At 35.0% G+C, this 17667-nt stretch overlaps 1 protein-coding gene across 1 annotated transcript in view; it reads left to right on the top strand.

Annotated features, from left to right (window-relative positions):
* The window catches only part of LOC117339645 (telomerase protein component 1-like), a 60322-nt gene that overhangs the window by 8247 nt on the left and 34408 nt on the right, over nt 1-17667 (top strand). Inside the window, 17 exon segments of the mRNA XM_033901353.1 lie at nt 91-200; nt 767-857; nt 1662-1845; nt 4340-4520; nt 4881-5033; nt 5907-5996; nt 8129-8271; nt 8903-8974; nt 9801-9962; nt 10392-10568; nt 11570-11812; nt 12507-12741; nt 14222-14404; nt 15110-15285; nt 15841-15988; nt 16896-17072; nt 17432-17524. Of these exon segments, the coding sequence (XP_033757244.1) occupies nt 91-200; nt 767-857; nt 1662-1845; nt 4340-4520; nt 4881-5033; nt 5907-5996; nt 8129-8271; nt 8903-8974; nt 9801-9962; nt 10392-10568; nt 11570-11812; nt 12507-12741; nt 14222-14404; nt 15110-15285; nt 15841-15988; nt 16896-17072; nt 17432-17524 (2618 nt within the window).

The following is a 17667-nucleotide window of genomic DNA, read 5'->3' on the forward strand; positions in this document are numbered from 1 at the left end:
TCCTCCTTTCTAATGCTGTACTCAGTATCATCCTCTGTATTCTGATGTTCCTTCCTGAATATAAAGTCTAATATTGTTTCTGTTCATTAGATCACAATAAGCTCCCCTTCATGGCTATGCTGAGGAACCTACGGAATGTGATCAAGGCGGGAATATCGGAGAAACATCACACAAACATCCTACACAGATTGACGAATGAGGTTTGTGGTAATCATTATATTCGTATTTCAGATCGGAAATTTAAATACTGTGTAGTTGTTTGAATTTCCCGGGGCTAATATTTCACAGTTGTGCCATTCAGGAGCATTTACACAAGCATGATTTGTAATTCAGCAGTAAGCACTTCTATCCATTTGTGTGTAAATTTTTGGGGGGTATTTATTTTAGCGCTATATTCAATGACTGGTATATGGTAAAATAAAATGCCCACTGAATATTACCAACAATACAGTAAGTTCAGAATAGAACATTACTACTGGAAAATTAGATGTAATGGCCGTCACACTGTTCATCGTACTTTTGTCATTTTCATGAGACAAATAACTTAAAACTAACTGTGCTCACAAGTGGGTGCCTGGCTATACTGGTCATACTTAATGAAATAATTACCAGTAAAATTCATTAACAAGAGGCTTATCGCCAACAGATATGACAAATTTATGTCGGTTTGTTACTTCAACTGTGTCAATCATAAAATGATTGTTGAATGAATTACAATCTATATTTAGATATTTTATTTTGATTAAGAATTTTTTTTTTTTTTTAGAGGCAAGTTGTGAATAGCAAGCAGTTTCCATTCAGATTTTTCTCTGCGTATGAAGTTCTAGGAAATCTGGAAAAGGATTATGAGAAGAGTCGTAAGTATTGTTGAATGGCAGTGAATGAATATCTTATAGTTACAATTTATTTGTTATGTGTCTTTTCCAAACCATATAGCATAACAATTCAAATAAAAAAGAAAACTTTTTATATGTAAATGTCCACCAAAATAAAAAAAATTATCAATAAAAAAATTAAATTAATGCTCTTATAAATTTAAAAAAAAAAATTTCTTTGAAAGTTCTGTGATATTTTGTAAATCTAAACAATCTCTGAATGATGATAGCTTAAACAATCTGTCAGTCTCAACAATTGTAACCTTATCAAATATTTGTGCCTTTAATTATTTGACTGCACTTCTGACCCCTTTTCTATCGTAAAAAATGTTTATTTGGGAAAGATGATATGTGTGATGAATGAATGGCTGTAAAATGCTTTTTAACGAAATGATACAGAAAATGTTTTTTTCCTGCAATTCAATGTTACCTGTTTGTAATTACACAGACACAGAGAACATGGTGAAACCTACGTCAAATTTTATTGGAAGAGTGACTCTTTGTTTAATATTTTGGGTCAATGTTCAAAGGTTACAGTTCAAAGGGAAGTTCATAGTTATGTACATGTATCAAACTGATAGATCTCAAGGAAAAACGGTCAACCAGTATTAGAAATCACAAATAAAAAACGTATGAAGCAACAGGTATTGCAAAAAGTGTTACTTTAAAATGTTTATTGTATAAAATCCTTTAAGAATTCAATTAGGGCTTAAAAAAGGCCTTGAATTCAGTTTGAGTAGATCTCGATGCACACTGCATAACAAATTTGTTTAAATTGTTTTACAGAATCTGAAATAGTAAGAGCAGCAGAGATCGCGACCGGCACTACCAACCCTTATGACACCTCGACCCCTGTTACACGTGGAAGAGGAAGGGGCCGAGGGGCCAGAGGTGGAGCCCTAGGTGGTAAGAAAGCCAATCCTGAGATGTGGTGGCTGGATAAGAAGAAGAATAAGAACAAGGGGCCGCAGTATGTATTTTTGTTTCCTTAACTCTTTCAGTACTGATGTCGACTATAGTCGACATAAAAATGTGCTCCCTCTTCCCCGTTGTAGTCGACATAATTTCAAGCTCCCTCTTCCCCACTGTCGACTATTAAAAGTCAACAGGCTAAGCTGACGTTATTAAAGTGTTGATTTGTTGAAAACTTCACCTGACATATACAACTATCCAATGTAATGACATATAAAATGCATTCAAAACTTTTGGTTAATAAATTCAGTTTTATTTTGTTTGGGTTACATGTTTTACCGTTTGCTTAATAGATGGTATTTTCTCAATATTTTGTTAATGTAAACAATATGGCGGCTTGCTACATTTGCATTTTATATAGCAAAGTCTAGGACGTTTCTGAGTGTTCAATCTGACATCTAGAACTTATTTTGTTAAATATTCCTTAATTATGTACAAAAATAACACTAACCTTTCTGTTTCTATATGACAAAACAACACACCGAAAATGCACATGTAGTCTGCCATTTTGTTTAAACTCTGGGGGCGAGCCTAATAACTACTTCCGGTACGGAATCCGGAATATTTTAAGATCTTCAGTAGAAATATTGGAATGTTTGAATTAGTCTGCAATATTTCACAACTCTCACAGAGAGGAATAATGACACTGATATACAAGTTATTTATCTGAAGAATATTTTTTATATCTATTGAGTCAATAAAATTTAGTCAATAAAAAAATGTCTTCAAATATAATAAATTTCCATTGTAAAATAACTTTTCGAGAGTTTCCAATTTGAAGTCGAAATACACTGAAAATGAGTAAAGACTAGCACAAGCAAAAAGTTGTTGCTGTTATGTGTAGTTTTGAGACTGGAAGAGATTTCAGAGAAAATTGTATGGTTCTGATACAAAAAGGCTACAAAATTGGTCTGTAAACAAGGAAATTAGTCTGTAAACAAAGTAAATACATGTAAAGTATATTGAATGGTTTCCTGTTGAATGTAATATTTAATATATTTCATGAATATGACAGAATATTGATATTTTCATGAGTGCAAAGCACGAGTGAAAAATATCAATATAGTCTGTCATAAAAAGTGAAATACAGTGGAACTTCGTTAACTTGAAGTCGACGGGACCACGAAAAAACTTCGAGTTATCCGAGTGTTCGAATTAAGCGAGTTATCGTTTTTGGTGAAAAGTTTGGTCAATATTTGTCAACATTATATAATCATTATAACTTCGCTCTGTCGCTCATCAGTTTAGTGTGAAGACTGGTCAATACATGTAAATATATATGTAATGTTTCGTTATGTCACTTGTAATTTGGTGTAGTTTTGCCGATATACAGTCACGATAAAGTTTCTTTCACTTAGTCACTTCAATAACGATCTGATGTGCAAGTCATGTTTGCAAAAGGTAAACGATAAAACGGAATTCGACAAAATAACAAGTTATTAATGTCAAAACAAATAACCGTTTAAGTTTAACACAGATTGCTTACAAAACGTAACAGAACCATTACCTTTTATTGGACATATATAAAATACTGTTTGATCGGCCTACTTACTTTTTATTGATAACCACGCCATTTCCATGTGTATTAGCACCGGAAGTTGGGCTGCGCATGTGCGTATAAAATGTTACTGTAACTGAGTTGGCGTCTTATCCGATTTAATAGACAGCACTGACCGTTACAGTTGTACTCTGAACACCTCGGCAGTAATTACGCTATTGTTTCAGCAGTGTAATGATTTAATAGGCGCCGGTGACTGTGTCATTTCTACACCTGTAAAAACATCAGCCGGGTAGATCTACCGGTGTGTCAGAGATTAGTTCCGCTTGAGCGAACGGTTAGATGAGTTGTTGACTATCGTGTGTACTGATATCGGCGACCGCCTTGGGAAATTACCTGATGTAAGTAAAGCAGTACTTTTTATCACCAAGACTTGTTGTTATAAGATTCAACCGACAATTTCTTTTATGAATTTATGAAACACTTATAATAGCATGTAGGTTAGTAGTGCCGATATGTTCAGTATTACAAACGGAATTTAGCTCTTAAAAAATGTCGGCGTTTGCCACCGATCGACGAAAATTATACTTCGAGTTATTCGAACATTTCAAGTAGGATTTTTATTGTTGGGACCAAATGTTTACTTCGTATTATCCGAGTTTTTCGAGTTATCCGAATTCGAATTATCCGAGTTTTTTTTACTAAGATAAAGAGAGAATTCGGCCGGGACCGGCGAGGTACTTCGAGTTAAGCGGGGTATTCGAGTTATCCGAGTTCGAGTTAACGAAGTTCCACTGTATATGTTATTTTTAGTGAAAAACCATTCAATTTTCTTTTTATTGCATTTTCATGCTAAAATAAACAAAATTAAAAACATCGAAAATTAATAGTGTAAACAAAGTAAGAAAATATACTTCTAATGTTGAAATTTCAAAAGGAATGTTATTGATATCTTTGTGTATTCTTTACCTAAGTCTCTTCTTTCTACATTTAGGGAGACCCTATTTGACTTGCAACTGATCACAAGGTACAAAAAAGCCCTGGATAAGTCGGTGAAGATCGCCACAACATACAACGTCCAGCCAATCAGGGGCCGAACTATAGTTCTGTGTGACATTGGACCTAGCATGGAAGTCAACTGTACTGCAGCCAAGGGACTCGGAAAACCAAGACAGGTACTTACACAACTTTTAAACGAGATGTAAAAGTGTTGATGTACAGATGTCAAAGTAAGTCACTCTGACCTACATTTTTACCTTTGACCTACATTTTCACCTTTGACCTTCATTTTCACTGTTGACCTACATTTTCACAATTTGACCTACATTTTCACCTTTGACCTTCATTTTCACTGTTGACCTACATTTTCACAATTTGACCTACATTTTCACAATTTGACCTACATAATCACATTTGACCTACATTTTCACCTTTGACCTACATTTGGTAAGGGACTGTAATTCTCTGAATTGTCTTGTTTTATCTTACTTGTTTTTAAACATCCTAAACACCTTTAACTTTTATCTTGGTTGTAGATGAAGGAGGTTGCTGTCCTGCTCGGTTTGATGTGCAAGTATTCCTGTGAGGAGTGCGATCTTATGGCCTTCACCCCGACGACTTACTTCAATGTCCAGCTTAAGCCTGGTACAATCCTGGAAAACATGGATGTTGTTTTGGATCCAATGACTGTAAGGATGGCACAAAGAATTTTCTTTTTCCTAAAGCTTCAGAAATGTTTGTGGCAAAATTTTCATTTTTGGGGAAAAAAATAAGGAAAAATAACCTGTTGGAGATGCGATATGCATATGCCAGGTTTGAATATTTCTGAGATGTTTAAAAACCTGACTGATGGACATCATGTTTCTGACAGAAGTGATTAGCATTAGGTATTCTTCACACAGACTTTAAAAAATAATCTTTTTCAACTTCAAATAATTTAGCAAACTAACAGACCTGAGAATTTCATATGTTTCTTACAAGTATAGCTGTCGCCCATGATAAGTGATTAAATTTAGGAAATTTTACTAAGATATTAATGGTCAACTTGTTAATTTTCCTAACATCTGGCAAATTTCAGTTAGAACTTTCCCATTAATAATAGTTAAAATACATTTTTATGCCCCCGCCATAAAAATGGGGGTGGGGGGTGGAGGCATATAATGTTACCCATGTCCTGTCCCGTCCCATCCTATCCCGTCCCATCCTGTCCCGTCCTGATGCAATGTAACTAGCTAATCTCAGGAACTGATGATGCAATCCTCACCAAACTGTGCCCCGAAGTGTCAAGTGGCAGCAAGGGCATTCTATGTCTGACAGACATTTTCTAGTTTTAATATAAATTATATAATTTTTATTGGGTGACAAACATTTGAATGAATGGGCATATTTCTGAGTCATCAAACATTTCTTCTAATATGGTATCAATTTTGAATATAAATACGAAAATTTCTGAAAAGTAAAAAACATGGAATACTTAAGCTATACATGGTAACCCTCTTTCAAAGGAAACTTTTTGAAGAACTGTGCTGTCACATTGATCGTTTTCCTCTTATTCTTTACAGCTTACCAATGCTGAATTTGCATCTACTGAGTCTATGCCATTTATGTTACCTCACAAAATTCTGTCGGATGCTTTGAGGGACAGAGTACAGGTTAGTACAACATCAATATTGTCTGGAGTGTAACACAGTTACTGTATGCCAATTGTTGTTTTGTAATTATTGATATTGAAAAATTCCAAATATTTCTTCCAAATATTTCTGTTATTGAAAAATTCCAAATATTTCTGATGTTGAAAAATTCCAAATATTTCTGATATTTCAAAATCCAAATATTTCAAATTCCAAATATTTCTAATATTGAAAAATTCCAAATACAAAAAATGTATATCTGATGTTGACAAATTTCAAATATTTCATATATTGAAAAATTCCAAATATTTCTAATCAAATATTTCTGATATTGAAAAATTCCAAATATTTCCAATATTCAAAAATTCCAAATATTCCTGATACTGAAAAATTCCAAATATTTATGATATTGAAAATTTTTATATACAGAGGAGCCCACTTATTTGCATATCGGTTATTTGAATATCCCGCTTATTTGCATAAAATTCTCAGGTCCCGATTTTTTTCTTCTTTATCTTTTTATTTTAATCCCGTGTATTTGCATCGACTAAAACACCGACTCCCGCTTATATGCATATAAAAATTCCAAAAAACCGAAAAATTTTAATTGATTTTAGGGTATTTTTGTGATTTTTCCGTAATAAAAGTGTTATGAAAAGTGTTTTTAACTTACATATTGATTCGACACGATGTACAACGTTATCTAATCATTGGTTCCCACTTCGTCAAAACAGGTTATGTTCGATGCATCGATATCGACATTTAGTTATTATCAAGACCATATCAGTAGCATTGTGAAGAAGAATTACTGAATAAAATATTGATATGTCTCATCTTTTGATGAGATTTGTTTATTTATTATAGCATCGATCCAAACCTGTGTTCTGTACACTTGAACACTCGCTGAGGCAGGTTGCGATCGCCATGATTGTTTACTAGGCGCGTTGCATTGTGGGGGCATATGTGTAAGGAACGACAACTCTTTATGTGTGTGCGCCATTTTCCAAAACAAACCCAAACGCCAATGCACATCTCACGGTCATTTAAGACAGTCTATTGCTCAAGCAGTTCATCATCTATGATCAAGCAACTAATATACTCATAGCAGGAACAAAACACATCTCAAGACGATAATGAATGTTTATTGAAACGATCACATTGTACATCGTAGTGCCAACCCACGCGTGTATGACCGATTTCGGACCCACAGACTCGGAGTGACAAGTAGTAAACGATGAAGTACAAATGTATATGCAAATATTTGTACATTTACAAAGAATAACAACCCATTTATTTCGTATTTACTCTTATATTTTAAATTTTTTTTTTTTTAAAATATGTTTTTAATGCAAATAACGTAAACAATCATATAGCGCCCATTTTGAGTACCTACCTGACGATCTACATAGTGTATAAGAGGGGCCAAAACCCAACTCCGCCTATACGAATACTCCGGTTATTTGCATATTTTGTCATGGAAAAAGGGCTATGCAAATAAGCGGGTTGCTCTGTAAATTGTCATTGAATACTTGACTCATAGAATCTGTGACCTGTATGTGTTCAGGTTTCATGGATTATAGTCGGGGACTGATATTTGAAACGTCATTTGATGAGATCTTGCAGAATGTCAGCCAATGACTGAGATTTACCAATCTCAAACAAAGTTAATGAATTATTTCTGTTGTATATCATTGTGTCAAAATTGCTGGAAATCTTAAAGAACTAATTCTATTTCAAAACGTTTATGAGGCCAAACCGGTTCATCAGTTTTGTAATACAGTGTATAATATTTCAAATATATTTCTTGACAGACCTGCAAATGTTAATACAGGCCTTGGAAGTCTTTGTCAAGACTCGTCTGAAAACAATATAAAATAACCAGATCCGCCTTTATTTCATAAACGTACAACAACGGTCCAAGTGGTCTGACCGTTTGGACCGCAAAAACGAAAACGGCCCATTTGAAATACACTGTCACTTTTCACGAAATGCCACTTAAAGGTGCTGGACATATCAGACAATACAGAAAAATCTAGTATTGTGTATGTAGTGTGTGAGATTCCTCAGCCCGAAGTACATGAATTATTTGTTTTTGTTTACATTTAAAACTTGACATATTTATGTTTTTATTGATGACCTGGTTTTCTGTTTAGGTTGATAACTTAATCTTCCTGAGTGGCGGAGACAATGTGCCCACCCAGCAGCAGTATCTCTCAACGTTTCTGAAAAAATACAGAGAAATTGTCAACCAAAATCTTCTGTATGTCAACATATCCTTTGCAGGCAAGAATTGTGGGTAAGTAAAGCATGAATTATGGGTAATTTCATCTGGAATTATGGGAGAGCTTTTTCTGAAATCATAGACATGGATAACAACCTATGTAATCTACCTGTGTTAAAGAGATTGGAATATTTTCTGTGAAATATTTTCTGAAAGACTTCAGAATGATGCTTTAGATTTGAAAAGCAGTTTAGAAAGTTTTAGAAATACAGCGAGAGGTACATTCTGGCCATCTTGGCTCAGTGTGTTCTGAAGGTACCCTGTGATTAGATTAGAAATAACATAAAATTGAATAAACTACAATATAAAAATTGATAGCCAAAGTATCGTAGAGGAACTGGACTGGCCCAATCGCTGGTGGCCAGGTAGATCAAATGATTAGAGCACCTGGCTAGAGTTCAGAGGTCACGGGTTCGAGTCTTGATCTGGTTGCTGCATTTTTCCTTTCTTGTTACAGTATAATTATAATTTAATGATTATCAGAAAATAATCAAAGTATGTAAGATGTAAATTCACTTAAATTAGCTCTGTTTGAATTTAAGGACTTGCTGTTGATTTGAAAAAGAAATATTTCCGGTGAATATAGAAGATGATTTACAGATATTATGCTGTTGTAAGAAGTTTTGTTTTTTATCTTTTTTTGTAGATTTTCAGAGAGTATCACTCCAGAACATGACAACGACATCTACATTTCTGGTTACAGTGATCAGATACTCAGGTAAGATGGTTACTCCTGACTCATGAATTATGGGTAATTTCATCTGGAATTATGGGATACAGATATACACAGATACTAGGCAAAAATGAAGTTTGTCTTGTGAAGTATAAATTTGATTGGTGTAGGTCTTCATTTTAACCCCAATCCCTAGTGTCTGGTTAAGTATTCAGACTTCACTCATCAATTTTGATAGGGTGTTACTATTTTACATGAAAGTATTTGGAATAAACCAAATGCTTTCCAGAAAATAAGTAAGATCTTTTTTCCAAATCTTGACATATTTTAAACTTCTGTTACATTTTCCCCAATTCCAAGAGAGCTGGAAAGGTTGCATACATGTTTCTCTAGTTATGTTTATCATTTGATTGGCTAGGTAAATCTAAAATTCTTATCTCATCATTTGATTGGCTAAGTAAATCTAAAGTTCTTATCTATCATTTGATTGGCTATGTAAATCTAAAATTCTTATCTAATCATTTGATTGGCTAGGTCAATCTAAAATTCTTATCCAATCGTTTGATTGGCTAGGTAAATCTAAAATTCTCATCTTGTCATTTGATTGGCTAAGTAAATCTAAAATTCTTGTCTAATCATTTCATTGGCAAGGTAAATGTAAACTTCTTATCTAATCATTTGATTGGCTAGGTAAATCTAGAATTCTTATCTTATCATTTGATTGGCTAAGTAAATCTTACCTAATCATTTGATTGGCTAGGTAAATCTAGAATTCTTATCTTATCATTTGATTGGCTAAGTAAATCTTACCTAATCATTTGATTGGCTAGGTAAATGTAAACTTCTTATCTAATCATCTGATTGGCTACAGGTTTATAGCCGAGAGAGGAGAAGGGGGACAACTTCGACATGTAGAGAAAATCGATGAAGCTTTTGACCTTCGACCTATGCCAGCCACCTCATCAGACCGAGGAAACAAACCAAAGTTGGAACGGCCTGCTAAGCCACTACCCATTGTTTCTAACTCTCCCAGGTAAAGCCTATTACTGTGCGACAACAATTTGGTTTTAATTCATCTTAATAAGTGGAGTTTAACATACTGACAAAACTGTATTTATCATGTTTTCCCTGTGCTGTGATACAATGAAAATTTAAGTGAAATATTTCTTTAACATGAATAAAAATAAAAATAAAATAAAATTGTCTGTATTAAGTATCCTTAAAAAAGTAGGTTGCGTCTATTCCTACCTCTGGTACTTCATATGACAGTGCTAGTATGCTTATCATTGATCATTCGTCTGTTGAAGGTGACAGTGTAGTCAATCTTCAATATCAAATTGGTTGTGTTATATAATATCTATCATATTTACTTTACCAACCTGAAGAAAATGTTCCAGAATATCTGTGATTCTTGTATAATTATTTACATTGTTTTCTCAGTCTATCTTATTAATCTTTACAGCTGGAAAACTCTCCGAGTGTTCATCTCATCGACATTCCGTGACATGCACGGTGAAAGAGACATTCTCACACGAAATATATTCCCAGAGTTGCGCGCCCTTACCAAGAAACACTTCATTAATATTTATGAGGTGGATCTCCGATGGGGAGTTACAGAGAATGACACAAAGACAAACAGGTATAAACCACTACCTGCTATATTAATTCTACCTTTCCAGGGCTTTTTCTGAGGGCTTTTTTGGGCCGTTAATGGGCCTCATTCCCAATTGGAATTAATTCATTTTAAAGCCAAATTCCCGAAAAAATGTTTCCCCAATTCACCAATTTTCTTCCCAAAGTGAGACAAACCAGTGAGAAAAAGCCCTGCTTTCGTCCTGAGATATTGGATCATTCTCCAAGGTACATTTAAAATCCAAGGGTTTTGTGTATGACACCTTGTTGATAATGCATCTCAACGTGTCTGGAAAGTGTTGCACAAGCATGTATATACCTGTAACATTTTTGATAAAGATGAAAGTATAAACGTAGATTTTAACCATCATTTGTTATGGTATGGCGGCTTAATAGTCTTGAAAATACAGGTATCAGACTAGTGATTGATAAAGTTTGTTTTGTAAAACCAATGTAATGAAAAATCATACGCCTTAATTTTTTCTATGGCATATTCAAAGGGTACTGAGAGAAGACATTTATTTCCAGAGCTGAACCCTTGGATTTTAAAAATACCTTAAACAATCTTAATGATATTATGAATTGTCATTGAAGAAATTTACAGCTTATTTTGTTTTAGCAAACATTAATATTTTTCCTGATATGGATATTTGCTGTAACATCTATAAACATTGTCTTTATGTTGTAGTCAGGGAAACATGAAACAATGCTATCAGAGTGATTTCACTTTTAATTAGTCCAGCACAAAAATTTTCAGTGATACATACTAAACTAATTACATCTACAGGGTTCACCCTGGACCCAAAAATCATGGGATTTTTGACAAGATTTCAGAAATCGTATGGGCCAAAACATAGAAAATTAAAGAAATTTGTGAGTTTTGGTTGGCCATTTTGAAAAATATGGGGGAAATGGCCCCATGGCCCCCTCCAGAGTTATCCCTGGTGTTTTTGAATGAATTCAAGCTAATCTGGAATATTCTGAACATTTTTTGTCTCATTATTCCAGAACCATGGAACTTTGTCTCTCTGAGGTCAAACAGTGCAACCTGTTCCTGGGAATTCTAGGAGAAAGGTATGGCTGGATACCCGAGAAGTATATCGTCCCCGATACAGCCGAGTATGACTGGGTCAGAGAAAGCAAGCCCGGGATGTCGGTTACGGAGATGGAAATGTACGCCGGAGCTCTGAGTCAGCCGCAGGAATCACAACAGACAGCTTTCTTCTTTCTCAGGGACAGCCAGTTTGAAAAGTAAGATTGGAAATTTAAGCAGTTCTGTACCGTATTTATCCTCAAATAAGCCCCCTCCCCTAGTGTAAAAGTTCAGTACTGTATTTATCATCTAATAAGCCCTCCCCTAGTGTAAAAGTTAGTTACTGTATTTATCCTCTAATAAGCCCCCTCTCCTTATGTTGAAGTTTTGTATTGAAGTTTGGGGTGAACATCATGTAACTAATTTCAAATTGATGATGCTGCAATATGAAGAAGGGGGCGTTTTTGCAGATGAATACGGTAATCATATCATAAAAGGAATGCATGAATGAATGATTAGGATATAATTACAGTATACCTAAAGAATGAATCAGACTTTGGCTTTGACATTCGTGAAATTCTTGATTTAATAAATCATAAATTATTTTACCAATTTCTCACGTCCATATGATAACCTCGTATGTTCTCTCCTTTCATGAGTATAAGAATATTTTGTGGTTCTTTTATTTCTGAACTTGTACACTTTAAACCGCTGAACATTGCTTTTATTAGTTCATGTATATATTTTATATTGTATGAAAACCTCAAAATTCAATTGCAATTTATCTATGAAATATGAAATACTTCTATCTTTGATTTATTGTAAAAACAAATATCTAAGAAACTATCTATCACGAAAACAGTATTTATCCAAACAAAATCTTAAATATAATTTCCTCTCTCCTTATTTTAGGAACATTCCTCCAGAATTTACATCAGACTTTGTTGCTGAGAATGCTGAATGTAAAGAGAAAATGGCCGCCCTGAAATCAAGGATACGAAACAGTGGCTTGGAAGTATACGACAAGTATCCTTGTCACTGGGGTGGTGTGGCTGAGGACAAACCTCTTGTTTCAGGCCTAGAGTTGTTTGGTGCAAGAGTCCTTAACAACCTCTGGAACTCTATCAACAAACTCTACATTGAGCAGGTAAACTGGGCTAGTTCATAAGGAAAATTCGAAATCAAGAAAGTGAAATATATGAAAAATGAAAGATTTCTAACATGAATGTACATGATTTGTAAATTAGTAGATTTGCAGCTTTGGTCAAATATGACTTTTTTTAAATGGCTGCCTACTGTGTAGTTTTTTTCGTATTAAAATAATTTAGTGTTTCAATTTTGGTATGTCTTTCTTTTAAGTGCTACACATTTAAAATCATTAAAATTCGAAACTATGGTTAAGTTTTACAGTACAGCGCATTTTATGTTAAGATTACATATGATCATTATACCTACTTTACGATCTAGGACTGATAACTCTATACTTTGTATTTCATTTCAACAAATTTTATTGTTTTTAAAAATTGGATTGAACATCAGGCTTAAGCCTATTTTAAGTTCTCTCCGTATTATAATAATATTAACAAAATAAAAACATCCGGTATTAATAGCATACAATGTAGAGTAATATATAATATTACACACACACACACACACACACACTCGCACTCGCACATGTTATACATGTATATGTACAGGGGAAAGAAATTCAAATACTCTATGTATATAAACAGTGGGTTTTCCATTACTATTATGATTAGAATTTATAGATTTGTTTGATATTGCAATGTTATCTGCCTGGATGGGAGGCAGGTGCCTAGTCAAACCAAGAGTTTCCGACAAAAATGTCCATGAGGTGCTTACACCCAGTAGTCATCCACTCATGGCTGAATACACACCTGCCCCCCAACCCAGGCAGACACTATGCACATATATACTTTGTATTCTTCGAACTATTGACAAAGTCCCTTGGAGTTAAGAGTTATCAGGGTTTTACTGTATACACAGAGTTATGGCCCTTTCTTTATGCCCTTGCCATGAAATTGGGGGCATATAGTATTACCCATGTCCGTCCTGTCCCCTCCCGATGCAATGTAAATAACTAATCTCGGAAACTGCTGATACGATCCTCGCCAAACTGTGTTTTGGGGTGTCAAGTGACAGTGGGGCATTTATGTCTTACAGGCATTTTCTAGTTTATACGGGTGCCGCAGTGGCCGGGCGGTTAAGGTGTCCCGACACTTTATCACTACCCCTCCACCTCTGGGTTACGAGTTCGAAACCTGGGGCAGTTGCCAGGTACTGACCGTAGGTCGGTGGTTTTTCTCCGGGTACTCCAGCTTTCCTCCACCTCCAAATCCTGGCACGTCCTTAAATGACTCTGGCTGTTAATAGGGCGTTAAACAAAAACAAACCAAATAAAAATCTAGCTTATACCATAGTTTGACTCCATGTGTTGGACTAAGGAATTTTTACCAATTCTCGGTCTTAAACTTGGATCACACTGTTTGACCGTGGATATTATGTTCCTATCTTCTCACATCAGTATTTCAATCTATAAATTTACGGTATTTTATAGACCCCAGTCAAAAATGCAATCTTAGCTAAAAAAAATTGTAATGTTACAGGCAGAGGTCCTGGATGAGAATACACACACAACCAAACAGCATCAGGCAATGTTGGAACGTCACCAAGAAAACTTTGTGGGGCGAAAAGCAATGATCAAAGAATGCCTCAAGCAGCTGCAATCTGTGCCCTCTGGAATTCTGGGATTGGTCGGCAAACCTGGAACTGGGAAATCGGCTGTCATGGTAACCATTTTAATGATCATTTGTATAGTGGTTCCATTAATCAAGTTTGAAATAGTAAATTTCCAAGAGGTTCCATTAATCAAGTTTGAAATAGTAAATTTCGAAGAGGTTCCATTAATCAAGTTTAAAGTAGCAAATTTGCAAGAGGTTCCATTAATCAAGTTTGAAATAGCAAATTTCCCAGAGGTTCCATTAATCAAGTTTGAATAGCAAATTTCCAAGAGGTTCCATTAATCAAGTTTGAAATAGCAAATTTCCAAAATACTTTATGTTGGGAAGTATTTTCTGGTCAATCGAGGTGGGTTTTTATTATCTAAACACTAGAGGATGAGTTTGCATGCAGACAGCAAACTGTTGCATTTATGGAATTTTTTTTTTTTTTTGATAAAATCAAATTTAGCAAGCGCTATTCCTTATTAGATCAGATTATAACTGAAATAGTTCCAATAAAATTCACTCTTAAACAAGTTTATTTTCTATGTATGATATCAGTTCCAATTTTGAAGTAGACCAGTTATTTTAGATAGATTTAAAAAAAAAAAATACATACTTTTTTTTATATATTTCTCATTTAACTAATTCAAATCCTCATGAATAGCAGTAAACCCTGATTCCAAATACAAGTCGTAATTAAAAATAAGAAATTGAAGTGATATGCCATAGGATACTGTGTTGAACTTGATAACAAACCCTCTTTGTTGCTAGGCATCCCTAGTGCATAGTTACGTTGAGTCGGCCATGTGTGACAGTGCCATGTCAGTCTTGACCCACGTAGTTGGCGCTGCTCCAGGTTCCACCAACATTCTGGCCACTCTACGACGTCTTACGCACGAAGTCAAGCGACGATTTGGGCTGGTCAAAGAGGTCCCTGAGGATTTCAAGTAAGTACGCGACTCTTATAAAAGAAAATTCCAAATTTTACTGACAATAAGTCAATGCCTGGTAACAAGTCCACCTTGTCGATTTGTGTTCATTGATTTAAGATTTAAGCATAATTACTACCGGTACATGTAGTTCCTGAGATGGTTTCTTGGTTAAGACAAGTATTACCTGTACTTAGCCATGGTTAGGACAAGTGTTACCTGTACTTAGCCATGGTTAGGACAAGTGTTACCTGTACTTAGCCATGGTTAAGACAAGTGTTACCTTTACTTAGCCATGGTTAAGACAAGTGTTACCTGTACTTAGCCATGGTTAAGACAAGTATTACCTGTACTTAGCCCATATAAAATAAACTCTAAATTTTCTGAAATTTTGCCAAAAAAATCTTTATCATATTCTCCATTCTGAACTTAATATTGTTCGATGGAAACTTTAGATTCAAAAATATTTCGGTGAAGATTTGTATTTGTTGAACAACAGAAGCAGGAAAAATGAAAATGTGACTGTTTAAATGTAAGAATGATTGATTTATCATTATTATATGCTTGTTCCAGGAACCTGAGCCAGGTGTTTGGTGAAATGCTAGAGGAGGCGGCTAGCATGTGTGGGTCTCCATTGCTGGTGTTTATAGATGGAATTGACATCATGGAAAGTGCTTACCAGCCAGACAACCTGGAATGGCTGCCAACACCTGTACCAAAGGTATGTGGAGATTATTGTAAAATGATGGTGGCTTATCATGTATGTGTTCATATCTATACTTACGGTTTACAAATTATCAAATTAATGAGCCAAATGTAGACATGGTAACTAGTGAGTGTTGATATATTGAGTAAGTAGTACAGCTTCTGTGATAGAAATGCAGAACATCTCAACAGTTTTATAACACAAGAGCCTCACTCTGGAGTTTTACAACACACCAGCCTCACTCTGGAGGTTTACATCACAAAGCCTCACTCTGAGTTTTACAACCCAACAGCTTCTTTCTGGAGGTTTACATCACAAAAGCCTCACTCTGGAGGTTTTCAACACAAAAGGCCTCTCTCTGAGTTTTACAACCCAACAGCCTTTCTCTGGAGTTTTACATCACATCAGCCTCACTCTGGAGTTTTGCAACACATCGGCCTCACTCTGGAGGTTTACAACACAAAAGCCTCTCTCTTAGTTTTACACCCCAACAGCTTCTCTCTGAGTTGTACACCCCAACAGCTTCTCTCTGGAGTTTTACATAACAAAAGCCTCTCTCTGAGTTTTACAACCCAACAGCCTCTTTCTGGAGTTTAACATCACAAAAGCCTCACTCTGGAGTTTTGCAACACTGGCATTTTGCAACATAACATCGTCAATCTGGCATTTTGCAACACAACTGTCACTCTGGAGTTTTACAACATAGAAACCTCCTTTTGGAGTTTTTAACAAATATTTTCTGCAACATTTAGTTCCATAAACTTGTTTTAAGAAAAAAACTTTAAAAAATCTGAATTAGTGAAAAATTTGATATGCAGAATTCCAATTGTTTACAAACATTTTAAATCCTAGATGATGTCATGCCACTTAATTTACAATGTTCAGTAGTTGTATTACAATACATTCTTGTGTTGTATTATAGAACGTTACATTTGTGCTGACTGTGCTGGATGGTGGCAAATGTCACAAGTCAATCCAACGTCACAAAGGTCAAGAGGTCAGCGTTGGAGGTTTGGACATGTGGGACAAAGCTGACGTTGTCAGAACTACACTGGCTACTCACAGAAAGACTCTGGACGAGACACCATTCAACAACCAGGTACATTCACATGCTTACAATTAGATCTAAAATGCTGTAAGTCCCAACAGCCAGCATTATCCACGTATTAAAAGTTTATATTAAATGTATCAGATTACGACAGCATAATCATTTTTATATAGATATCCGAAAAAATATATACCAACACAGGTGCCTGACTCGTTTTATAAAATAATAACATACTATAAGAGTACATATAAATTTAGGAGTTCGTAACCTTTCTCATTTATATGTACTCTTAAATGTTATTATTTTATAAAATGAGTCAGGCACCTGGGATACCAACAGATGAAATTATAATTTTCTGGTTACATTTACTTTAGTGTTTTATGTACATTGTGACTATTTCTGTGTTCTAGCTGAAGCTCTTGCTGTCAAAGAAGGAAGCATCTGTGCCTCTGTTCCTGAAACTAGCTTGTGAGGAACTCCGGGTGTTTGGAGTGTTTGAAAAGGTGAGTTGTGTAAGCTAGCTTGTGAGGAATTCTGGGTGTTTGGAGTGTTTGAAAAAGGTGAGTTGTGGAAACTAGGAAATTAGCTTGTGAGGAACTTCGGATGTTTGGAGTGTGTGAAAAGGTGACTTGTGGTAACTAGCTTG

The sequence above is a fragment of the Pecten maximus genome, chromosome 12 (genome assembly GCF_902652985.1).
Source record: "Pecten maximus chromosome 12, xPecMax1.1, whole genome shotgun sequence".
Lineage (NCBI taxonomy): Eukaryota > Metazoa > Mollusca > Bivalvia > Pectinida > Pectinidae > Pecten > Pecten maximus.